Source organism: Limanda limanda, chromosome 3, assembly GCF_963576545.1.
Source record: "Limanda limanda chromosome 3, fLimLim1.1, whole genome shotgun sequence".
NCBI classification, from domain to species: domain Eukaryota; kingdom Metazoa; phylum Chordata; class Actinopteri; order Pleuronectiformes; family Pleuronectidae; genus Limanda; species Limanda limanda.
This window is the reverse complement of record NC_083638.1, coordinates 1,031,894-1,057,873: the sequence shown is the minus strand read 5'-3', so window position 1 is coordinate 1,057,873 and position 25,980 is coordinate 1,031,894. Positions and strand designations below refer to the sequence as shown.

At 43.6% G+C, this 25,980-nt stretch overlaps 2 protein-coding genes across 2 annotated transcripts; one reads left to right on the top strand and one right to left on the bottom strand.

The window, feature by feature from the left end:
• Positions 1-955: 955 nt before the first annotated feature.
• On the top strand, positions 956-11,971 carry arfgap2 (ADP-ribosylation factor GTPase activating protein 2). The gene is made up of 16 exons (XM_061067523.1): positions 956-1,037; positions 2,629-2,747; positions 2,998-3,070; positions 3,206-3,337; positions 4,035-4,115; positions 4,640-4,742; positions 5,151-5,207; positions 7,484-7,536; positions 8,175-8,311; positions 8,425-8,556; positions 9,209-9,337; positions 9,432-9,587; positions 9,679-9,805; positions 9,937-10,024; positions 10,636-10,760; positions 10,854-11,971. The coding sequence occupies exons 1-16, from the start codon at positions 966-968 to the stop codon at positions 10,872-10,874; spliced, it is 1,605 nt and encodes a 534-aa protein (XP_060923506.1). The 5' UTR covers positions 956-965; the 3' UTR covers positions 10,875-11,971.
• Positions 11,972-12,772: 801 nt separating this feature from the next.
• pex16 (peroxisomal biogenesis factor 16) lies at positions 12,773-25,946 on the bottom strand. Its single transcript, XM_061067525.1, has 11 exons — positions 25,720-25,946; positions 25,238-25,273; positions 25,034-25,110; positions 16,600-16,733; positions 16,189-16,289; positions 16,023-16,100; positions 15,796-15,939; positions 14,509-14,581; positions 13,459-13,578; positions 13,092-13,156; positions 12,773-12,882 (listed from the first exon to the last, which is right to left on the bottom strand). Exons 1-11 carry the CDS (start codon positions 25,850-25,852, stop codon positions 12,824-12,826), a joined length of 1,020 nt encoding a protein of 339 aa, XP_060923508.1. The 5' UTR covers positions 25,853-25,946; the 3' UTR covers positions 12,773-12,823.
• Between the last annotated feature and the right edge of the window lie 34 nt (positions 25,947-25,980).

Here is a 25,980-nt window from a genome sequence, read left to right as displayed (position 1 = left end):
AACCAGATCTGAGGGAGGCCGACTGTAGCTATTATTACACTGATGGATGGATGGATGGATGGACGGACGGATGGATGGATAGATAGATAGATAGATAGATAGATAGATAGATAGATAGATAGATAGATAGATAGATAGATAGATAGATAGATAGATAGATAGATAGATAGATAGATAGATAGATAGATAGATAGATAGATAGATAGATAGATAGATAGATAGAGATAAATAGATAAATATATAGATAGATAGATAGATAGATAGATAGATAGATAGATAGATAGATAGATAGATAGATAGATAGATAGATAGATAGATAGATAGATAGATAGATAGATAGATAGATAGAGAGAGAGAGAGAGAGAGAGAGAGAGAGAGAAAAATATATAGATAAATATATAAATAGAGAGAGAGAGAGAGATAGACAGATAGATAGATAGATAGATAGATAGATAGATAGATAGATAGATAGATAGATAGATAGATAGATAGATAGATAGATAGATAGATAGATAGATAGATAGATAGATAGATAGATAGATAGATAGAAGATGTTAAAAACATACTTTTATGAGAGAGCCTTAACTGATTTAACCTTTTAATTTAATTTAATTAAATTTAAAAAAATTGTAATCCATTTAAAAGGATTTAATGTCTTTTAGAGTTCCTAAAATTGAATATTGTCTTTTAATATTTGTGATTCCTTGATTTCTGCCGACTCATGTTTTCATTACCTGCCTTTCTTTGGAACTCAGTGTGGAAAAGTTCTTCATAAATAAACAAGTCAGATACATGAGGTCGATGCTGATTGGTCCAGCTGGGGCCGGTTTAACGTTAAAAGCAGTAAACAGACCAAACTGTTGAAATCGGTCGGAACTCAATTACCGAGAGCGAAGGTCACTCGGATGTGGCTCAGGCGAGGACCCGTAGTGACGTCAGCTCTTGGAAAGTGTCAGAGTGGCAAGATGGCGACGGAACCAAATAAGACAGAGATCCTCAGCATCTTCAAGAGGCTGAGATCCGTTCCCACCAACAAGGTAACCCGACTGAGTCGATCCGTCGGTCGGTCGGTTGCTCGGTCGGTGTGTGTGTGTGTGTGTCAGGGACGAAGCGGTTAGCTCGGCAGGCTAACTGCTGCCTAGCTAGGCCCGGCTAACTGCGGCTAGCGGCAGCTAACGGCGGCTAGCTGTAGCTAACGGCGGCTAGCTGCCGGTGGAGCAGCTGAAGGCCACGTCTCCCCGGGGTGAGGTGGAGCTCGCACCGGATCTGTGACCACACCACGAGCAGCTACACGTTCATGCTCCTGGATCCTCCAGCCGGGCTCAGCGCCTGGTCCTCATGTAGACCCCGAACCCATCTAACCCGAACCAATCTAACCCGAACCCATCTAACCCGAACCCGTCGAACCGAACCCAGCGAGCTGCTCCTCAGTGCTTCTGTTGTCACCTTTAAACTCAACAACACAACGCGTGGACACCAGGTTGTTTGTGTTCCTCTAACAAACTGCGAGTTAACGTCCTGGTTTCTTCTTCGTGACTCTTGTCTCCAGAACTTTTCTGATCTTTTCACTGCAGTCACACAACATCTGGATTCTTTTGGTTTCTCAGTGTCGTGTGTAACCGAGTGCAAGGAAATAACCATGTGCCAATACAAGTGATGATAATATCACTTAACCTTTCTAAACATAGTTATACATGAACCATTGAAGGCCAATAATAAGAGACACAAGAGAACCACACAACATAAGGGCACAAATAGAAGAATACAAATTGTATGGATGTAAACAAATAAATACAATTTTAATTATTAAAATACTCAGTAAGATCAGAGCCTGGGAAAAGAGACTTAGTGTAGGAAAAGGTTCAGGAGAGAGATGAACTTACTTTATAGATAATATAGTTAAGTGAAATATCTCTATATGGCTGAATTGTCTGTTATACTCTTTGGTGAGTTTGGTCATTTAAAGTACCAATAGTATTTTTATGGAGGTTTTACTGTTCTCATTTTAAAGAAGTACCCACAGAAGGTATATTGTAGTGGTTTCCTAACTGAACGGTGGAGGTCAAAGGTCAAGATCAGGTGCCTTGTGTTTGGCCACAGCTGGATCCTTCACACGCTGATTAAGACCAAATTGAACACACTGGTCTGATTGGATCAAATAAATTCTTCAATTCAATAACCTTATGGTCATTTCTAGCCAAACAGCTAAGCTGTGGCGTGTAGAATGCAGATTGTCGCCCGGCAGGTCAAAGGTTCACTTCGCTGTGACATCATCATTATTCAACGTTACCCAGGAGCCGAGGGCTGGACTGAATTTCCCTCATGAGGTTGTAATTAGATACAGTGCATCTTGATATGAATAAACAAACTGATATGATTAAAGTAATTAGTGCATTGAATGGCAGAACAAGAGTCATCATTAATGTTCTCAGTGGTCATTAAAGACGTAGGTCATATCAGCACTTTAATGGTGTTTTGTAATTTCTCAAAGTCGTGATTCAAACAGGAAGTACCAGTCCAGTTGGAGGGGGGGTGGTGGATCAGTTCCTTGTCTGATGTTGGGTTCTTACAGATCCCACTGGAGTTATCCCAGTAACAACAGTATCCAAATGTGGTGTTTTCCCGCAGGTATGTTTCGACTGCGCTGCTAAGAACCCCAGCTGGGCGAGTATCCCCTACGGCGTGTTCCTGTGCATCGACTGCTCGGGCATCCACCGCTCCCTGGGCGTGCACCTCAGCTTCATCAGGTGAGTCCGGTGAGGATCTCAGAGTCCTGCTGCGTTCTTCTCTGACAGCCCCAGTGAGTGGACAGGAGCCAGGGTTGGTTCTTCTCTCCTCTCCCTGGTCTCATCTGTAACACGACTATGTTTAAACGTGATCACATCTCCTCTCTCAGCCTTCCACTCTGATCTTCTGCTGTTGAGATCAGCTCCTGATGTCCAGTGTGGTTCCTGTGCCGTCACACTGGAGAACTGACATCTCTTCTTTTCCCCTCAGATCCACTGAGTTAGACTCCAACTGGAACTGGTTTCAGCTCAGATGTATGCAGGTCGGAGGCAACGCCAACGCGGTGAGTCCATGAGGCTTCCTGGCCCAAATGAAAATCAATTCAAAACAAGATCTGCATCTTTCATCAGGATGACATGTTTAAAGGTAGTGTAATAACCTGTTAATTAATAAACTCCCTTTCTCCTCTGGTCTGAAGACGTCTTTCTTCCGCCAACATGGCTGCTCTACAAACGACACCAATGCCAAGTATAACAGCCGTGCAGCCCAGATGTACAGGGAGAAGGTTCGGCAGCAAGCTAATGCTGCGTTGTCTAAATATGGCACAGATGTGAGTATCAATGAAATTCTTTATGGAATGAATCCTCACAGATGAACACGGATTCAGATGTAAACATGTACCAAATATCTAAGGAGATGATAATCCTGAACACGCACCAGTCAGCAGGTGGACTGAACATCTCTCCAGACCTGAGGCCGTGTTTCTGCACTGATGAAGTCAGACCTGCTGAATATCTGGCTTTGTTGTTAAAGCTGCTCAACTGTTCATGTTTTTGTTTATTGTATATTTTCTATTATAAATCTGACCTTAAAAACAGACTCACTTAATGAACCCGTATCTGACTCTGGAACATTCAGTATAATCTGTAGTTCCTGTATCTTTAAAGAGAGATACTGCACATCTAAATGTGTTTTACATTATAAAACAAAAGGATCAGATGGTTATTTGATGAAAGACATTTATATATATATATATATATATACATAGTATATTAACGCGTGGGATGATTAATTAGTGAAATCAACACGTTAATATTTGTAACGCATGCGCAGAATGAGCTGCTCCATGAACCCATAGTGTCTGGTGTCCTATTGATCACTGACATTCTCTCTGTCTGAGCCGTGATAGCACCTGTAGCTCAGAGTCCACACGTTGTGTTAATGAGGACATCCTGTGTGAACCTGTGTGTGTGTGCGAGTGTGTGTTTGTTTCTAATACAACACACACACCTCTCTATGCTCTGCAGCTCTGGATCGACTCCTCTGCAGGAAGCACCCCAGCAGCTCCCGAGAAGAAGGAGACAGATTTTTTTGCCGAGCACACACAGGTTTGTTTCTGATAGAAAACCTTCACCACACGTCTGCTAACATGACATCTCCAATACAGGAATATTATTTCTACTGGAGTCCGAATGCCAGTTCATCTTTTGAGGCAGATCATACACAGACAATTTGAGTTGAGTAAACACAAACTGATATTTAAATAAGGATCTCATTGATTTGATTAATGGACCAAGATGTGAACATTTTACAGTTTATCGAATCACAAATATTACTGTGAGTTTGAATTGGATCTAAATAAGTCTCAAAAACAATTAACATGAATAGATCATAAATATACGTGAAGTTGAGGTTGGACAAGTTAGGGCTGAACTGTAAATAATGAAATATGATCAAAATAACCTAAAATGAGGGGGGGGGGGGGGGGGGGAACGTGCCTGTTCTGGTAACATTCCTTTGGTTTCTCTTCACTTATCGGAAATAATATGATATATCTATAAATGACAAAAAGGACGTGGTTCCGTTAAATTCTTCTTCACTCAAATTGATTGATATGTTTTTTGATTTCCAGCCTGCTGATGACTGGAGTATGGCTCCGCCCTCTGAGCCCGAGCAGAACGGAGCCAACCTCTCTCAGCTGACAGACACGACACCCAGAGTCCCGGACGGCTCCCGTCAGTAAACCAGACCTGTTGCATTCTGTGTTGAGTCATTGTCAAAGGAATTCTCTGCAGGCGTTCGTTGGATGTGTCTGTGTTGTGTCCTCGTGATGTCCTCCCTCAGGGACTCGAATGACAGGACGTGACTAGATGCATCATTAGAAATATGAGGTTCAGGTTCTACTACTTTGATTTGTACTCCACCCCTTTCAGTATTCAGATTTAATTAAATCATATGGATGTATTGTAAATCAATGGGTGCAGGGAATTGAGTTGGCATCCTCAGTTCTGAGTTTGCACTGGAGAGATTTAGCTGTGAACATAAAACCAGCATCAGCCAGAGATGACTCAGTTTAGACGTTCCAACAAACTGGAATCACTTCAAAAGTTTGGTCTTTTTAATTTGTTATTATCTTTTTCCAGAGCTGGAGGACGGACCCAGCATCGACGGCCTGAGCACGTCACCCAAAGCCTCCATGGGTGAGTCGGCTTGATTCAGTCTCTTTGAGTAAAGACACGAGCATCGTCCTGCTCTGTTCTCTAGAATGTCCCCTCGTGTCCCCTCGTGTCCCCTCGTGTCCCCTCGTGTCCCCTCGTGTCCCCTCGTGTCCCCTCGTGTCTGACGTGCACGACCTTCCAGTGGGTTTAACTCGCCTCACTCTCTCTCTGCAGCTTTGTATCTGTAGACAATAAATAAATCTAATGTCAGGACAATTAAATAAATCTAATGTCAGGACAATTAAATAAATCTAATGTCAGGACAATTAAATAAATCTAATGTCAGGACAATTAAATTAATCTAATGTCAGGACAATTAAATAAATCTAATTGAGGAGAAAGACGATGCAATAAATGTCTATTTCATTGTGCCGCACATCCCACTATTTATAGAAACGATTTTCGTCATTTGTACGACACTTTGTGTTTCTTCCTCACAACACAGACGCAGACAGGAAAGCGACATGAAGGCGTGTGAACATATCTGTCTAATGAGACTTTGGTCATAACACACAGTCCTGTGGATTAGTAGTTGTTGTTATGCACGAACATTGTTCTCGTTTCAACATAGTAATCTCTCGACGGCTGAGGTTCTAAATCGAGTTCTCCACAGAGCAGTCACCAAATGTCACGCACAGGGTTATTATCTGCACACAAATACCTGCTCACAGCTTCCTGATCGACAACTTGTCACATGCACACGAGCCGTAAACGATTAAGAGATCATGTCTGTCAACACTGATTAAAAAGAACTGGGAAGGTTTCTCAGTCTCACGCTTTTCAAAAAATGAATCTCAATTATTATATCAAACCAGTTAAGAAAAGGTCTGACACTTGTTGGTTTCCTTATTTTCTTAAGTCTCAATTATGAATCAAAGTAGAACTTTATTGATGCAACATTTCAAAACAAAGATGCGGTACAACGTGCATCACAAAATAGAAAATGATGAACAAGAAATTAAGCTGAGAGAATTCAAGGGAATCGAACTAGAGCTTTAAAACGCAATGAATAGATGATAAATAGATAATAGATAATAGATAAATGTCTTGTAAATTTCACGGATCTTAAAGTGATGTTCAGGGGAACAGTTTGACTTATGTTCACAGTTTTATCTAAAGAAAATCCTTATTATGTCATGGACAATGTCAGTGACTAAAGTCCAAGCTGCGTGTTTTTATTATCGTGTAAAATCCGCCCCTTGTGTGTCTGGATCATGACGGTGGCGACTGGTTTGTGTCGTCTTTAGATGACTCCATGCGTCTGTCGTCCCCGGAAGGACGAACACGTAAAGGTGATTTGCATTCGGTTTGCATTCGGTTTGCACTGGTTTGCACTGGTTTGCACTGGTTCCTGCAGACGCATGGTTGTGTTGCTTCACTCACATCGTAGCAGCCGCTCTCCTCTCTGCTCATGACGCAGTGGAAACAGCTGAACTTGTGATATTAGATTTTTGTTTAGCAGGTGCTGTTGAACGAGCGTCTCTGGTTGGGACAAAGCCTTGTTAATTGAGGTTATGTAAAAGTAAAGAAACATTGTGGAGCTGTGTCACATACCTGCAGCTCATCAGTGTGGTGAGAACCACAGAAGCAGCTCAGGATAACACGTCTCTGACGAGTGGAAAAAAAGAACTAATAACACGGTTGTGCTGTCACTGAAAAACGTCCTTTAATGCATCTATAATTTTAGTTCCAACCCTTCACTCAAATATTTATTATTGTCATGTTCCTGCCTGACATGTTCTTCTGGGAGCTGAGTAACATCAGTGGAATGTGAGCGGGAAGCTTTCATCTGCTTCTCATGCAAAACCAGTGAACCACGTCAGAGAAGTTCCGTATCTGAGGTTTTGTGAAGCTGAGGTGAAAAAACCTGAACCTGGTTTGATCGATCACATGGTCGACTGTAAATAAAAATGGACGACACGTCTCCACTTCCTACAAATGAGAAAAAATGAAGCAAAATATCAAATGCATGAACACGGCCATCTTGCACCAACAACATCTTTTGGAGTCTGTGCAGTAGTAGTTTATTTAATGTCTGCCTTGATGCATTGTTTTGTTCATGTCCCATTTGTTAACATGGAGAAGTTGTGGTGTGTGACCTATGCTGCAACCAGCCACCAGGCGGGATCAAGAGGCTTTGGCTTCACATTTGGGCATCTGTCATGTCGTCCATCTTTATTTACAGTCTGTGGGAGACTCTACCATTTCTTGTGAATGTAAAATATGATGCAGTTTTTACAAATGTCTTCTCGTTACAGATGTGAAAACGTCCCTCATTGGGAAAAAGAAACCCATGGCTGCCAAGAAAGGGGTGAGTCCAACTTTCAGCCAATCACGACCTCACATCCCGACTGTGATGGAACAGGACAAAATAATGTTACTTCAGAACTCAGCTTGAAGTCGAACATATTTTAAGACATTTAAAGAATCTTCTGCTTTGAATATTGATGAGGAAAATTAGAAGGGATTTATTTGACTGGTGTAAGACGGAGATGAAATTACACGATTGCACATAAACTTCGTTAGTTTTAAAACGTGAAATATAGGAATGCAAGTCTAACAGTGAACGGCTCGATAATGACGAGTCCTCCTGGTGGTTGAAGCCTGGAAGTGCTGATGATGCAAACTGTGCTGTGTGTGATGACAGTGGTTCTAACTTGGGCCAATGGGGTCGAGGCGAGTCCAACAGGGGGTTACTACTTTCACTCTTGGTGTTAATTCCCATCGCAAGTTTGGCCTTAAATTTTATGTCATTGTTTTAAAAAGGTTTTTAATAAGTCTTCCCTGTTCGTGTATGTGACCTTTTCGTCTTAGTTTCTACATCACAAGTTGCCGGGACTAAGGTTTAATGTGAAACTTTGCTAATGAGAAAACAAACAGTCTTGATTTGTGAAGGTCTGGATCTCTAACTGTGTCTAATGTGCACCACATCTTCTCACTCCTCTGCAGCTGGGGGCCAAGAAGGGCCTGGGAGCCCAGAAGGTGAGCAGCAAGAGCTTCTCTGAGGTGGAGAAACAGGCTCAAGTCGCCGAGAAGCTCCGAGAGGAGCGGGCGGCTGAGGCAAAGAAACAAGCCGAGGAATCCATGTAAGATTCGTTTATCTGAACTAATTAAGTTTAGTAATGGTTGGGTTTCTATGCTGCTGTTGCTTATTTCCATGTGTTTTAAAACCTCTTCACGTACGTCTGACCTGTGGCAGTGTGACGTCCATGCGCTTGGCTTACAAAGAACTGGAGATCGACCGGAAGATGGAGGAAAAGAAAATTCAGAACATGGAGGGCAAGAAGAGGGAGCAGGCCGAGAGGCTGGGCATGGGCTTCGGAAACAGGAGGTAACCTCGCTGCACCTACAGGTCACTGTCCTACTGAGATCAGTGTGATGTTCACCTCTGAAGAATTCATAAACTGAATTGTGGATAATCTCCAGTCTCCGGAGTTTCTCCTGCCGGCCCCGGGGAGAAACTCTGGATAATGTCCCGTATATAGAGATATAGATATAGAGCCAATGTGAGAAAATAGCAGATAATCTGGAGGATGAGTTGGCGTTTTGATGATGTTCCTGACACGCAAAACTGAAAAAAAAATCAAAATTTAAATATCTCATAATGAAAAATACTCTCGCTTACAAGATTTGAGCTTTTGATGATAAGAGACGACAAAAGTGTGTATTTGCTGAAAACTAAAACACGTGATCTCTGCAGCAGAATTCACACGTTCCGTCCTTCATCGTCCGTCCCTCACCTGAACTCTGAACGTGTCCCACCTGTCCTCTCCCCTTGTGTTCTACATGTGTGAATGACAAACTCTCCCCCCATTGTGCAGACGTTCTCCTGAGTTCATGTCTAAAGTCGTGTAAAGGCTAAAGGCCACTAAAGTTTCTCTGCAGGTTATCAGGAGTCTCATTCCACAGCGTATCTGTGTCTGTTCCGTTCGGTCGACTCCTGAAACCGAGCGTCTCTAAATGTGCTCGACTTCCTGTTTCAGTGCCATGTCTCACTCCGTGATGTCAGAGATGCAGGTGATCGAGCAGGAAACTCCCGTCGGAGCCAAATCCTCCTCTCGCTCCAAACTGGACATGTTTGATGAGCCGGGCTTCACGTCCGGACCGCCAAAGTACACAACACACAAACACACAACACACAAAGAAGTCAAGTCAGACAGGACGAGTGAAAGAGAAGAACCTGATCTACTGTGGTTGATGTTTCAGGTATAAGGACAACCCGTTCACCGTGGGCGATAGCTTCGGCTCGCGGTGGGACACTGAGGGAGGAGGAGGCTCCTCCTTCACCACGTCCTGGGCTCTGGAGAAGGAGGACCCCAAAGACGAGGTCACCATCTCTAGTATTCAGCCAATCGGAGAGAGGTATTCACGTCGAGGTTCAGCATTTTGTTCTCATTTCAAAACTGTACAACTGTCGGTGCAGCTCTGATGTGTGGTCTCGTGTTTGTTCCAGACTTCCCAGCAGGAGGAAAGCTGAGGTGTCGGCTCCGGTGTCCGAGTCCAGCGAGGCCAGGGACAAGTTCGCCAACGCTAAGGCCATCTCGTCCGACATGTTCTTCGGTCGGGAGAGCACCGCCGAGGTGAGAAGCCTCAACTTCAGTTTCAAACTAAAACTAAAAGCAGCTCGGGCTCAAATTCAGAAGCAACTTTGTTTTGCAATCAATGAATCCTGAGCGCTGTTATTGAACCTGTGAATCTCCGATCTCCTCAGTACGATGCTAAGACGAGACTGGAGAGCATGTCGGGCAGCACGTCCATCAGCTCAGCCGACCTGTTCGGAGAAGACGGCGACCACAAAGGTAAGAGCTGCTCGTCTGTGACATGAAGAAGAAGAAGGAGAAGTGACGAGACGTGAAAAGCAAATGGCAGCAAACAGGTTCTTCAGGTTTATGAAGAACACGTCGTTCTTGTTAGTACCAGACTTTACTGTAGGTTATGTGATTTTTATTTTTTTTCTTATCTTCGGCCCACGAATTCAATTCAGGGTTGGAAATTTGTTTCTGAAGCACTTTTTAATTTTTTTTTAATATTCTTTATCTTTTTTTTGACAGTTCAGCCCAATTTTCTTTCTTTCTTCTGCTGTCAAGCTTTTTCAAAATTGGGTAACTTTGTACATTTTGGGAGAGGTACAGTGTGTACATGTAGACACAAGATCATAAAGACATAATCACAGATCAATAGAGAAAAACAAATAATCTGAAGCACTTTTAATCGTATTAGTTGCAAACGTCTTCACATCCTGATAGAAACTGATTCAATGAACTGGTCTGAAGGAGTGAAGCCCGCTGGCATGTTTCCAAAGTGTCAGCGGCTACTTAAATAAAAGTAAAACAGAGTTTGAGTCTGTACATTAATTTAAACAACACTAACTCCTCCTCCTCTTCCTCCTCCTCCTCCTCTTCCTCCTCAGGGAATGCAGCTGGCTATGACGGCGTGCTCCCCACGGGCCCGGACATCGCACAGTTCAAACAGGGAGTGAAGAGCGTAGCGGGCAAGATGGCCGTCCTCGCCAACGGGGTCATGAACACGATCCAGGTGAGTGGGCGGAGTCTAGGAGACGAGGAAACACGACGAGCTGGAAACTGGAAAACGACCGAAGCAAACGAGTTCTCTTCTGCTTCCCTTCAGGATCGTTACGGCTCCTACTGATCAGCGGCCACGGGGGAAGACGTAGGAAGTGGCGCCCGAGCCGAGCGTCCTGACGACCACGAGCGTCTGGACGGGGACACGGGAGAGACGGCTGCGTGGGGAAGAGACTCCTCTTCTCTCTCATCCCTCTTTTAGAGACAGTTCTCCAGGAGTGTGACAGTATTTCCTCCTCTCGTTAGCAGACTCTCGTCTTATTTTCATAAAGGAAACCATCGCAGTGTCGTCTTTTTTTAAACCAACAGTCGTGTTGTAAAATACCACCGAGAATTTTTTTTGGTCTTAGATTTTCAAAGAGTTAACTCTTCTATATTTTATTCCTTCTACATAAATCAAAGTGTTGTTATTGATGATTATTATCAAATTCGTCATCTCTTGTTTTTATCATGATATTAAAAAAAGTCACAGTATATATTTTTCTCTTTAAGCGTTCAGAGAATCCAGTTCAGTTTGTAAACCGGTTGTTAGTCTGGATCTTGTGTGTCTGTCCGGGTGAGGACTTAGTTCACTGAGTCACTGGAGAGTCAAACATCCGATGTCCTCGCTGGTTCTTCTCTCCTGAAGGCGTTGAACCCAGGAAGCGCTCGGAGGAGTCGGAGGCTTCTGCTTTGTGGTGTCGGAGCTGTTGGACATTTCAACTTTAACCCAGATTACTGTTAAAGTTGACGTGGATCCCAGCTCATTAAACAACGACACTGTCTCGACTGCATCTCAGTTTCACTCCGACTGACTCTCTGAACCTCAGCACGTTCTGTGGAAGCTGCTGTTTCCCCTCGTCAGATTAACCTTTTATTTTGAAAGGCCGATGTCGCCAGTTTACAGTTTATCTTTTACTTTTCAGACATGTTGGCCGATGAAAAGACAAAGAACCAGTTCAGTTTCTGTGTAACTCTGACCAGGTCGCATGCAAGTGAACACGATCCCACTGTAGCGTCAGTTTCTGCTCGAGACGCGTGAAACGCACAACTTATTGTTTTCCATGACTGTTCCCGAACAAGAAATGACCAACCACGCAGATCGAAAGGATGAAACATTCAACTATTTATTTGTAGGCTACAAAAAGAAACTTATTCAGTATGTTAATAAAGATTTAAAACCTCTGCTGCCTTCAAGTCATTGACTGACACAAATAGTCTGGAACCTCTTTGTTGTCTCATTTGTTTTCATGGTCGAGCACAAAAACCTGCAGTTGATCTTTGTGTCTCTGACGGGTTTTGAGTTCAGGGACTTTAACAATCTGTACACTATCAATCATGCAGAGACGTGTAAATGAACAGAGGACCATGTTTCTGTATTTAAAGGACAAAATGTTGAGAAATAAATCTGAGCATGTGGAGAATTACCTCGAGATGAAAGTGGAACATTTAAGAAAATAAACGTCTACAAACGACCACCTGAACAGGATCTCATTAGATTATATATCCTCTGATTTAGTTGGACTTAATTCTTGAAATGCAAAAGGAAAAACATTCCTCCTCCTCACACGGTCTTCTCACGTTTGAGACGCTGCTGTAGCTTCTCCTGGTCTTTGGTCACATCTGCTGGTGAACTCCTCACCTGTTGCTGCTCAGTGTGAAGTTTGACGGACAAATCACTGACGGAGCTTCAACAAGACAGAAACAGCATCATCTGTGTCTTCATCGTACAGACGTGCGTAAATCAAGAACTCAATTATTCAGGTCTTAAAGGAAATATCGTCCTTGTTCCCTCTTCGTAGCGTCGGAAAGAATTAATCAGATTCTGGGCGATGATGTCGTTTCTTCTCTGACAGGAAACAGGAAGTGTTGTTAGAAGAAGGTGCAGCAGTGGAAGTCGTCTCCACAGCGTTTTCTCTGATTACTGGGGAATCACAGCAGGAATCTGTGGCTGAACCTGGAGTGACAACCCCCCCCCTTCCCCCCCAACGTCCTTCATCTCCGATCAAATCACAAGATCCTAAATCCACTCCGGCTCTATCCCCAGTTGTAGAAGTAGATCTTCTGCCAGGTGGGGAGATAATCCATCAGAGGGCCTGAGGAGAGAAGCAGCTTTTATTCCTGTTTCTCACAACGACGCTGAACAGATGTTATTGAAATATTATTAATACATTATATATAGTGGAGTGAATCTGTTCCACCTCCTCCCAGCTGGTGCGGTGCTGATTCCTTCTGACTGACAAACAGCACAGACATGATCTTAACTTTCTTTCTTTGTCTCCGATGTTTCATGTTGAGAACTTACGTGCAATAAGCCCGATTCCCGGGACGTGATCCGCGAGGACTCGGAGCAGGAAGAGAATCTTTTCTCTGCAGGTGAAGAAACACAATCACGTCTATTAAAAACAAATCTTTTAATCTGAAATCTTCCCTTTGGAACTGAAACCATTCATCGACTAAACCTCCAACATTTGACTGAAGCAGCAAATCTATATTTTCAATCAGATCTTCAGCGTTGTCTGATTGAACTTGCTCAAATGTGAAGGTTTGCTGTTTTTTGTTTTAATTATAAATATATAATATCAATCAATTTTATCATAGTGAATATAAAATATCAAATTCAGCTGAATAAGGATGCTGAGTGTGTTGATGACTCCTGCACAGAAACTCACTCTGAGAACCTGTCATAGAAAGGTGAGCGCAGGAGGTAGTAGAGCAGGAGGAAGGTTCTCCTCCTCATCTCCGCTCGCTCCCAGCGATTCTCAAATCTGCTTTCGTTCAGGACGGCGAAGCTGGAGAGAAGAGAGAAGAGGGAAGAGCATGTTTCATTCAACTGTTCACGGGACTCGTTTGGGGGTTTTCAGAGACACCTGATGCAATGTTTCTTAACTTTGCTTCATAACAATCAGAGTTCAGTTGGCAGCTCAGTAGACGAGTGAGTTTCTCTGACTTCGGCCTCAGGACAATTCTCCGAGTCGTTCCTTACGATCTGTGATTCATCACGTCCACGCCTCTGGGCAGCCGCTCGTCGGACTCTCATGAATGCGACGTGTCTTGAATTCCTTCAAGTTATGCAAGAACCCTTGAGATGAACTGGTGAACTCTTTAAACTACGGCGACTTTTAGGACAAATGAGTGATGATCTTTTCGATTGGAAGGTGAAAGGTCACGCTCTCTGTGACATCATGTCTCTGCAGAAACACCTTCAGGAACAAAGGAGTCTGGTCTTCATTCCTTTGACGCGACTGAGAGACGGAAGAAGAACGACTCGTAATTCGAGTTTTTGAAATATGTAAAATTTGAATATTTGGTATCAAATGGTCCTAAAACGTCACTGATTCCAAACGACTGTTAAATGATTTACACATTTTTTTCAGTTTCTCGTCCGACACTTGTTAGAAACTTCATCAACTCGCTCACTGTGAATATTCAGACATTCTGTTATGGGGCTGAGTTCAGTGCAGATTATCATACCACAAGAACAATTAACGTCTGAAAGGATAATTACAGACCTCAAACTCTTTCAAAAGAAAATCCTCCTTTATCTATAGAGCTCATCCGACAGGCGAGAGGCGTGGCTAACAGCCGGTCGACAGCGAATCACAGGGCAGACGTTCAGAGACAAACAACAGTCACAGTATTTGCATGTTCTCCCCGTGTCTGCGTGGGAAGAACAGACATGATATATGATAGAATAGTTTTATATTCAGAAGGTTCGTCACCTGGAGAGTTCCAGGACGCCGGAGACGATCCACGGTTTCCAGGACTGTTTCCCACAGAGTCCGAGGCAGAGCACTGACCACAGGGCGGAGTCAAGGAAGCACTCAGAACCCGTTTCTACTCAGAAGCTGATAAATGCAACAGATCCACAAAGACTTGGAATAAACTCTGATGTCTTTACTTGTGGGTTAGACTCAGAGTGCGATCGAGTTTTAATTTGTCTTTTCTGACAATATCAGAGACATTAAATAATGTGTTGGTTTTGTTTATGAATAAAAGAACAAATTTAAATGAACATTTCACTCTTTCCTGAGTCGATTCCCTCACATATTTGCACATATTGTATGTAAAAGAATTTAAAAGAATTACAAATTGCACAATTACACAACTTGTATCTTTTATATTGCACACATGTTGTAAATTGTATTTCTATTTTTATCTCATTTATTCTACGTTTTGTATCGATTAGTTTGTTACAATTTCCTTCTGTGTTGCTTTGTCAATTTGGAATTTCTAAATGAAAGATTCTCTCATTTCACTGCTCGTGTGACACAGTCGTCATCATTCCAGCTCTACACACACACACTCACACACACACACACACAATCTCTCACACACACACAAATACTCAAACATTCTCTAACACACACAAACACACACACATTATCTAACACACACACATACACACACACTCAAACATTCTCTAACACAAAAACACACACACACTCACACAGACATTCTCTAACACACACACACACACAGACACACACACACTCAAACATTCTCTAACACACACACACACACAGACACACACTCAAACATTATCTAACACACACACACACATTCTCTCACACAAACACAAATACTCAAACATTCTCTAACACACACACACACACATTATCTAACACACACACAAATACTCAAACATTCTCTAACACACACATTATCTAACACACACACACACATACACACACACTCAAACATTCTCTAACACAAAAACACACACACACTCACACAGACATTCTCTAACACACACACACACTCAAATATTCTCTAACAAACACACACACACACAGACACACACTCAAACATTATCTAACACACACACACACACACTCAAACATTATCTAACACACACACAGACACACACACACACACACACTCAAACATTCTCTCACACACACACACACACACACACACACACACACACACACACACACACACACACACACACACACACACACACACACACACACACACACACACACACACACACAGGTGAAGGATACGGTGGACGAGCGGGCGCCCGATGTACACGGCCTCGGCGACGCTCTCCTGGAGGCGGAGCTTGGTGGGTTTGCTGTGGAGCTTCTCCTTGGAGCTGCTCTTCTTCTGACTCGCTGCTCCCCACAGCCGGGCCTGCAGGGCCGGACCTGCCACCAGGGGGCGAGGGGGGGGGGCGTTAGGTGACTGACAGCAACAACAACAACAACACAACTCTGAGAGGTCGTCTCACCGGTGCCCAGCGGCCTGATGACCCGTCCTGACCTCTGACCCACGAAGCAGGTTCCATCTTCCAGCTCGCCGTCACCGTCTGTGGAGGAAACAACAAACACACACATTGTTGCTACACACTTACACAAGTTGTGTCCTCGGGTCGTGGTCAGCTTGAGAGAACTGACCTTCACTGCCGGGGTCCGCCCCTCTGTCCAGGGGGATCATGGGGGGGGAAGTCTGGATCCCGGTCTTGTACCACAGAAGAAGAACGAAGCGGAAGATGGTCCTGGTGAAGTCAGAGGGAAACGTGAAGCATGAGACTCCTCCCTCTACGCTTTTAGATTATTATTATTATTATTATTATTATTATTCAAAAATCTGAAGCAAATCTCATCCGCATTTAACCAATTAAAACTTCACAGCACTGTGTGTTGTGGGTCAAAGGTCAACAATACTTCATATTCATGCTCCGTGGCCACGAGGCGAGTAAACGTTACACACATGCGACTGTTGATTTGCTTTTTCAACACAACCTGACATGAACGCACACTGCTACGTGACAATTGAAACTAAAGTTCACAGGATTTGAACCGTACTTAAAAATCTGAATGAGTGAGATCACCAGCCAGCGGCCGAGCCCCCCCCACAGCTTGCCGGCCCCCATCTCCAGGAAGACCTCCACGTACTCCAGCACGGAGAGCCAGGTCTGGAGCCGCTGCTGAGACAGGGTCTGCACACAGACACACACACCTTCAGACAGACACACAAACCTTCAGACAGACACACAAACCTTCAGACAGACACACAAACCTTCACACAGAGACACAAACCTTCACACAGAGACACACAAACCTTCACACAGAGACACACAAACCTTCAGACAGACACAAACCTTCAGACAGACACACAAACCTTCACACAGACACACAAACCTTCACACAGAGAGACACAAACCTTCACACAGAGACACAAACCTTCACACAGAGACACAAACCTTCAGACAGACACACAAACCTTCAGACAGACACACAAACCTTCACACAGACACACAAACCTTCACACAGAGAGACACAAACCTTCACACAGAGAGACACAAACCTTCACACAGAGACACAAACCTTCACACAGAGAGACACAAACCTTCAGACAGACACACAAACCTTCAGACAGACACACAAACCTTCAGACAGACACACAAACCTTCAGACAGACACACACACCTTCAGACAGAGACACAAACCATCACACAGAGACACAAACCTTCAGACAGAGACACAAACCTGCACACAGACACACAAACCTTCAGACAGACACACAAACCTTCACACAGAGACACAAACCTTCAGACAGAGACACAAACCTTCAGACAGACACACAAACCTTCAGACAGACACACAAACCTTCAGACAGACACACAAACCTTCAGACAGACACACCTTCAGACAGAGACACAAACCTTCAGACAGACACACAAACCTTCAGACAGACACACACACCTTCAGACAGACACACAAACCTTCAGACAGAGACACAAACCTTCAGACAGACACACAAACCTTCAGACAGAGACACACACCTTCACACAGAGACACAAACCTTCACACAGACACACAAACCTTCAGACAGAGACACAAACCTTCAGACAGACACACAAACCTTCAGACAGACACACAAACCTTCAGACAGAGACACAAACCTTCAGACAGACACACAAACCTTCAGACAGACACACAAACCTTCACACAGAGACACAAACCTTCAGACAGAGACACAAACCTTCAGACAGACACACAAACCTTCAGACAGAGACACAAACCTTCAGACAGAGACACAAACCTTCAGACAGACACACAAACCTTCACACAGAGACACAAACCTTCAGACAGAGACACAAACCTTCAGACAGAGACACAAACCTTCAGACAGACACACAAACCTTCTCACCTTCAGAAAGAAACAAACCTTCAGACAGAGACACAAACCTTCACACAGAGAGACACACACCTTCACACAGAGACACACACCTTCAGACAGACACACAAACCTTCAGACAGAGACACAAACCTTCACACAGAGACACAAACCTTCACACAGACACACAAACCTTCACACACAGACACACAAACCTTCACACAGAGACACAAACCTTCTCACCTTCAGAAAGAAACAAACCTTCAGACACAGAGAGACACAAACGTTCAGACAGACACACAAACCTTCACACAGAGAGACACAAACCTTCACACAGAGACACAAACCTTCAGACAGACACACAAACCTTCACACAGAGAGACACAAACCTTCAGACAGAGACACAAACCTTCAGACAGACACACAAACCTTCACACAGAGACACAAACCTTCAAACAGAGACACAAACCTTCAGACAGACACACAAACCTTCACACAGAGACACAAACCTTCACACAGAGACACAAACCTTCAGACAGACACACACACCTTCAGACAGACACACAAACCTTCAGACAGAGACACAAACCTTCAGACAGACACACAAACCTTCAGACAGACACACAAACCTTCAGACAGACACACAAACCTTCACACAGAGACACAAACCTTCAGACAGACACACAAACCTTCACACAGACACACAAACCTTCAGACAGAGACACAAACCTTCAGACAGACACACAAACCTTCAGACAGACACACAAACCTTCACACAGACACACAAACCTTCACACAGACACACAAACCTTCTCACCTTCAGAAAGAAACAAACCTTCAGACACAGAGAGACACAAACGTTCAGACAGACACACAAACCTTCACACAGAGAGACACAAACCTTCACACAGAGACACAAACCTTCAGACAGACACACAAACCTTCACACAGAGAGACACAAACCTTCAGACAGAGACACAAACCTTCAGACAGACACACAAACCTTCACACAGAGACACAAACCTTCAAACAGAGACACAAACCTTCAGACAGACACACAAACCTTCACACAGAGACACAAACCTTCACACAGAGACACAAACCTTCAGACAGACACACACACCTTCAGACAGACACACAAACCTTCAGACAGAGACACAAACCTTCAGACAGACACACAAACCTTCAGACAGACACACAAACCTTCAGACAGACACACAAACCTTCACACAGAGACACAAACCTTCAGACAGACACACAAACCTTCACACAGACACACAAACCTTCAGACAGAGACACAAACCTTCAGACAGACACACAAACCTTCAGACAGACACACAAACCTTCAGACAGACACACAAACCTTCAGACAGACACACAAACCTTCAGACAGACACACAAACCTTCAAACAGACACACAAACCTTCAGACACAGAGACACAAACCTTCTCACCTTCAGAAAGAAACAAACCTTCAGACAGACACACAAACCTTCACACAGAGACACACACCTTCACACAGAGACACAAACCTTCAGACAGACACACAAACCTTCAGACAGACACACAAACCTTCAGACAGAGACACAAACCTTCAGACAGACACACAAACCTTCACACAGAGACACAAACCTTCAGACAGAGACACAAACCTTCAGACAGACACACAAACCTTCATACAGACACACAAACCTTCAGACAGAGACACAAACCTTCAGACAGACATACAAACCTTCAGACAGACACACAAACCTTCAGACAGAGACACAAACCTTCAGACAGAGACACACACCTTCAGACAGACACACAAACCTTCAGACAGACACACAAACCTTCAGACAGAGACACACACCTTCAGACAGACACACAAACCTTCAGACAGACACACAAACCTTCACACAGAGACACACACCTTCACACAGAGACACAAACCTTCAGACAGACACACAAACCTTCAGACAGACACACAAACCTTCAGACAGAGACACAAACCTTCAGACAGACACACAAACCTTCACACAGAGACACAAACCTTCAGACAGAGACACAAACCTTCAGACAGACACACAAACCTTCATACAGACACACAAACCTTCAGACAGAGACACAAACCTTCAGACAGACATACAAACCTTCAGACAGACACACAAACCTTCAGACAGAGACACAAACCTTCAGACAGAGACACACACCTTCAGACAGACACACAAACCTTCAGACAGACACACAAACCTTCAGACAGAGACACACACCTTCAGACAGACACACAAACCTTCAGACAGACACACAAACCTTCAGACAGACACACAAACCTTCAGACAGACACACAAACCTTCAGACAGACACACAAACCTTCAGACAGACACACAAACCTTCAGACAGACACACAAACCTTCAGACAGACACACAAACCTTCAGACAGAGACACACACCTTCAGACAGACACACAAACCTTCAGACAGACACACAAACCTTCAGACAGAGACACAAACCTTCAGACAGACACACAAACCTTCAGACAGACACACAAACCTTCAGACAGACACACAAACCTTCAGACAGACACACAAACCTTCAGACAGACACACAAACCTTCAAACAGACACACAAACCTTCAGACACAGAGACACAAACCTTCTCACCTTCAGAAAGAAACAAACCTTCAGACAGACACACAAACCTTCACACAGAGACACACACCTTCACACAGAGACACAAACCTTCAGACAGACACACAAACCTTCAGACAGACACACAAACCTTCAGACAGAGACACAAACCTTCAGACAGACACACAAACCTTCACACAGAGACACAAACCTTCAGACAGAGACACAAACCTTCAGACAGACACACAAACCTTCATACAGACACACAAACCTTCAGACAGAGACACAAACCTTCAGACAGACATACAAACCTTCAGACAGACACACAAACCTTCAGACAGAGACACAAACCTTCAGACAGAGACACACACCTTCAGACAGACACACAAACCTTCAGACAGACACACAAACCTTCAGACAGAGACACACACCTTCAGACAGACACACAAACCTTCAGACAGACACACAAACCTTCACACAGAGACACACACCTTCACACAGAGACACAAACCTTCAGACAGACACACAAACCTTCAGACAGACACACAAACCTTCAGACAGAGACACAAACCTTCAGACAGACACACAAACCTTCACACAGAGACACAAACCTTCAGACAGAGACACAAACCTTCAGACAGACACACAAACCTTCATACAGACACACAAACCTTCAGACAGAGACACAAACCTTCAGACAGACATACAAACCTTCAGACAGACACACAAACCTTCAGACAGAGACACAAACCTTCAGACAGAGACACACACCTTCAGACAGACACACAAACCTTCAGACAGACACACAAACCTTCAGACAGAGACACACACCTTCAGACAGACACACAAACCTTCAGACAGACACACAAACCTTCAGACAGACACACAAACCTTCAGACAGACACACAAACCTTCAGACAGACACACAAACCTTCAGACAGACACACAAACCTTCAGACAGACACACAAACCTTCAGACAGACACACAAACCTTCACACAGACACACAAACCTTCAGACACAGAGACACAAACCTTCTCACCTTCAGAAAGAAACAAACCTTCAGACAGACACACAAACCTTCACACAGAGACACACACCTTCACACAGAGACACAAACCTTCAGACAGACACACAAACCTTCAGACAGACACACAAACCTTCAGACAGAGACACAAACCTTCAGACAGACACACAAACCTTCACACAGAGACACAAACCTTCAGACAGAGACACAAACCTTCAGACAGACACACAAACCTTCAGACAGAGACACAAACCTTCAGACAGACATACAAACCTTCAGACAGACACACAAACCTTCAGACAGACACACAAACCTTCAGACAGACATACAAACCTTCAGACAGACACACAAACCTTCAGACAGACACACAAACCTTCAGACAGACACACAAACCTTCAGACAGAGACACAAACCTTCAGACAGACACACAAACCTTCAGACAGAGACACAAACCTTCAGACAGACACACAAACCTTCAGACAGAGACACAAACCTTCAGACAGACACACAAACCTTCAGACAGACACACAAACCTTCAGACAGACACACAAACCTTCAGACAGACACACAAACCTTCAGACAGACACACAAACCTTCAGACAGACACACAAACCTTCAGACAGACACACAAACCTTCAGACAGACACACAAACCTTCAGACAGACACACAAACCTTCAGACAGACACACACCTTCTCACCTTCACAGAGACAACACACCATCTTAACTGAGACTAACTGACTCCTGAGTAGTGTTGCAAAGGGGCGGAAACTTTCCGGTAAATATCGGGAAACTTTCCGGAAATTTTCCATGGGAAGTTAAGCTCGGGAATTTTGGGAATTTGAAAAAAAAAACAACTATCCAAATTAAACGCTGAGCAATAAAAACATCATTGAAAACTCTATTTTAAAGATGTATTGAACGTTGAGTTTCAACCCTCCACTGGTCATCCTTCCATCACATGCACAGATAACTCCCAGCATGCTTCACTCTACAGCAGGGCTACTGAGGCCTGCTGTAGAGTGAAGGACTAGTCAGGTAAGTTTCCATGATATTACTGGGAAAATATATTAGCATGCTGATTGAGGATTGTTCATCTGTTCATCTAGACTATTTCCATACATTTATCCATCAATTGTAAAATATGTTTACAGACGATTCCAATTGTTTGGCTAACTATTTATATCTCTGGCATTGCATTAGTGTTTTTTTACAATCTTTCTTCTCATCTTATTCTACAGAACAATGCCACGTGCACTATCTCATGTGTGGAGACATTTCACCCCATCCAATGTAGAAGGAAAGGCTGTGTACATTTGCAAATACTGTGCAAAGACCTATGTTAAGAATGACACAACGATGCAGAAGCATATAGTCAAGTGCCCAAAGTTTCCTCAGGGCTCAAATCAGCCTATGACACAACAAAATGTTTATATTTGTCTGTATATGACAAGGTAAATACAGTTAGTATAAATTACCCACAACACTTCCAGTTTATTCCCATGGAAAGTTTCTAACTTTGAATATTCCCGGAATTTTGCAACCCTAATCCTGAGGACTTTCAGACTCAAGGTCACAACATGTGAAGGTCGTTTCATCCGACGTCTCCTCTGTGATCTGTCCTGTCCACTAATGAGCAGCATGTGACACATGTTGAGATGTGTATTTGTGTCCCTCTGGATTGAGATGTGTATTTGTGTCCCTCTGGATTGAGATGTGTATTTGTGTCCCTGTGGATTGAGATGTGTATTTGTGTCCCTCTGGATTGAGATGTGTATTTGTTTCCCTGTGGATTGAGATGTGTGTTTGTGTCCCTCTGGATTGAGATGTGTGTTTGTTTCCCTGTGGATTGAGATGTGTGTTTGTTTCCCTGTGGATTGAGATGTGTATTTGTGTCCCTCTGGATTGAGATGTGTATTTGTGTCCCTGTGGATTGAGATGTGTATTTGTGTCCCTCTGGATTGAGATGTGTATTTGTGTCCCTGTGGATTGAGATGTGTATTTGTGTCCCTCTGGATTGAGATGTGTATTTGTTTCCCTGTGGATTGAGATGTGTATTTGTTTCCCTGTGGATTGAGATGTGTATTTGTTTCCCTGTGGATTGAGATGTGTATTTGTGTCCCTCTGGATTGAGATGTGTATTTGTTTCCCTGTGGATTGCGATGTGTATTTGTGTCCCTCTGGATTGAGATGTGTATTTGTTTCCCTGTGGATTGAGATGTGTATTTGTGTCCCTCTGGATTGAGATGTGTATTTGTTTCCCTGTGGATTGCGATGTGTATTTGTGTCCCTCTGGATTGAGATGTGTATTTGTGTCCCTCTGGATTGAGATGTGTATTTGTTTCCCTGTGGATTGAGATGTGTATTTGTGTCCCTCTGGATTGAGATGTGTATTTGTTTCCCTGTGGATTGAGATGTGTATTTGTGTCCCTGTGGATTGAGATGTGTATTTGTTTCCCTGTGGATTGAGATGTGTATTTGTGTCCCTCTGGATTGAGATGTGTATTTGTGTCCCTTTGGATTGAGATGTCTATTTGTGTCCCTCTGGATTGAGATGTGTATTTGTGTCCCTGGGGATTGAGATGTGTATTTGTTTCCCTGTGGATTGAGATGTGTATTTGTTTCCCTGTGGATTGAGATGTGTATTTGTGTCCCTGTGGATTGAGATGTGTATTTGTGTCCCTCTGGATTGAGATGTGTATTTGTTTCCCTCTGGATTGAGATGTGTAATTGTTTCCCTCTGGATTGAGATGTGTGTTTGTGTCCCTGTGGATTGAGATGTGTATTTGTTTCCCTGTGGATTGAGATGTGTATTTGTTTCCCTCTGGATTGAGATGTGTGTTTGTGTCCCTCTGGATTGAGATGTGTATTTGTTTCCCTCTGGATTGAGATGTGTATTTGTGTCCCTGTGGATTGAGATGTGTATTTGTTTCCCTCTGGATTGAGATGTGTATTTGTGTCCCTTTGGATTGAGATGTCTATTTGTGTCCCTCTGGATTGAGATGTGTATTTGTGTCACTCTGGATTGAGATGTGTATTTGTTTCCCTGTGGATTGAGATGTGTATTTGTTTCCCTCTGGATTGAGATGTGTGTTTGTGTCCCTCTGGATTGAGATGTGTATTTGTTTCCCTGTGGATTGAGATGTGTATTTGTTTCCCTCTGGATTGAGATGTGTGTTTGTTTCCCTGTGGATTGAGATGTGTATTTGTTTCCCTCTGGATTGAGATGTGTGTTTGTGTCCCTCTGGATTGAGATGTGTATTTGTTTCCCTCTGGATTGAGATGTGTATTTGTGTCCCTGTGGATTGAGATGTGTATTTGTGTCCCTGTGGATTGAGATGTGTATTTGTTTCCCTGTGGATTGAGATGTGTATTTGTGTCCCTCTGGATTGAGATGTGTATTTGTGTCCCTGTGGATTGAGATGTGTGTTTGTTTCCCTGTGGATTGAGATGTTTGGAGAAGGTGAAGAACGTCCGGTCGCTCACCGCAGGGAGAGAACATCTCAGCTCTTTGCGCAGGATGCTGTCGTTGAACAGAACCAGGAGGTTGGAGGCAGAGTAAACTGAAAGGACACGAGACGTAGAGATGAGAACAACACGTGTGAATCAACATGATCCAGGAACTAATCTCCACTCAGTTCATAACGACTCATTTAAGATGTAAAGACAGAAACATTCAGCTTCACTTACCTAGTTCAGATATTTCATGGGAATCAGCAAATCGCCCTGAAACACAAGAGTCGTTTCACTTTAACATCTGAACTCGTGGGACTCTGTGAAACTATTAAATTAACTTTACTATAACTGACAGAAGTTTAGCACATGGTTTAATAAATACTTAAAGTGTCTGAACACTAAACTGTGTCTTTACTGATGATTGGGACTGAGTGGACTTCTTCTTCTGAGCTCATTGATCCAGATTATTATTGATGCACGAGAACCAATCCTGACTCTTTGCTTTTCTCTTAATGTGTTTCAAAACTTCTGCATTTGTCCTAAGTTTAATTCATTCATATTTATCATATTTCCAACACTCAAGTATGAATTATTATGACTTATTATGACTTATTGGTGCCTATTGCTTCTCTTGTGCTTCCCTCCCAGTGGGACCAGTGCAGTTGGAGCTGAGGGACATGTGGGACATGAGGGACATGAGGGTAGGATGGACGGACCTGCTATGAGGTAGGACATGGTCCTCACGGTGGACTCCAGCTGGGCCGTGGCTTCCGGGTTCCTCCTCACGTACTCGGTGTACCGCTCGTAGACGCGGGTCAGTTTGTCCACGTGGTCTTTAAAGGGAGACATGTCCCCGGAAACGATCGAGTCCCCACCAGCTGCTGTCGAGACGTCTCCACTTCCGCTGCTCGTTCAAAACACAACACGCACACTTCCGGGCTGCACGGTCCGCCGGTGATCTGCGTCCCTCCGCCGCT

Excerpts from the sequence above, each read along its gene's own strand:
- pex16 (XM_061067525.1), bottom strand. The coding sequence starts at position 25,852 with ATGTCTCCCTTTAAAGACCACGTGGACAAACTGACCCGCGTCTACGAG. Across the intron at positions 16,290-16,599 it reads TCACTCATTCAGATTTTTAA|GACCATCTTCCGCTTCGTTC; the intron begins GTACGGTTCAAA and ends TGACTTCACCAG. Across the intron at positions 15,940-16,022 it reads CATCAGGCCGCTGGGCACCG|GTCCGGCCCTGCAGGCCCGG; the intron begins GTGAGACGACCT and ends CCCTGGTGGCAG.
- arfgap2 (XM_061067523.1), top strand. The coding sequence starts at position 966 with ATGGCGACGGAACCAAATAAGACAGAGATCCTCAGCATCTTCAAGAGG. Across the intron at positions 2,748-2,997 it reads GTGCACCTCAGCTTCATCAG|ATCCACTGAGTTAGACTCCA; the intron begins GTGAGTCCGGTG and ends TTTTCCCCTCAG. Across the intron at positions 7,537-8,174 it reads CCATGGCTGCCAAGAAAGGG|CTGGGGGCCAAGAAGGGCCT; the intron begins GTGAGTCCAACT and ends ACTCCTCTGCAG.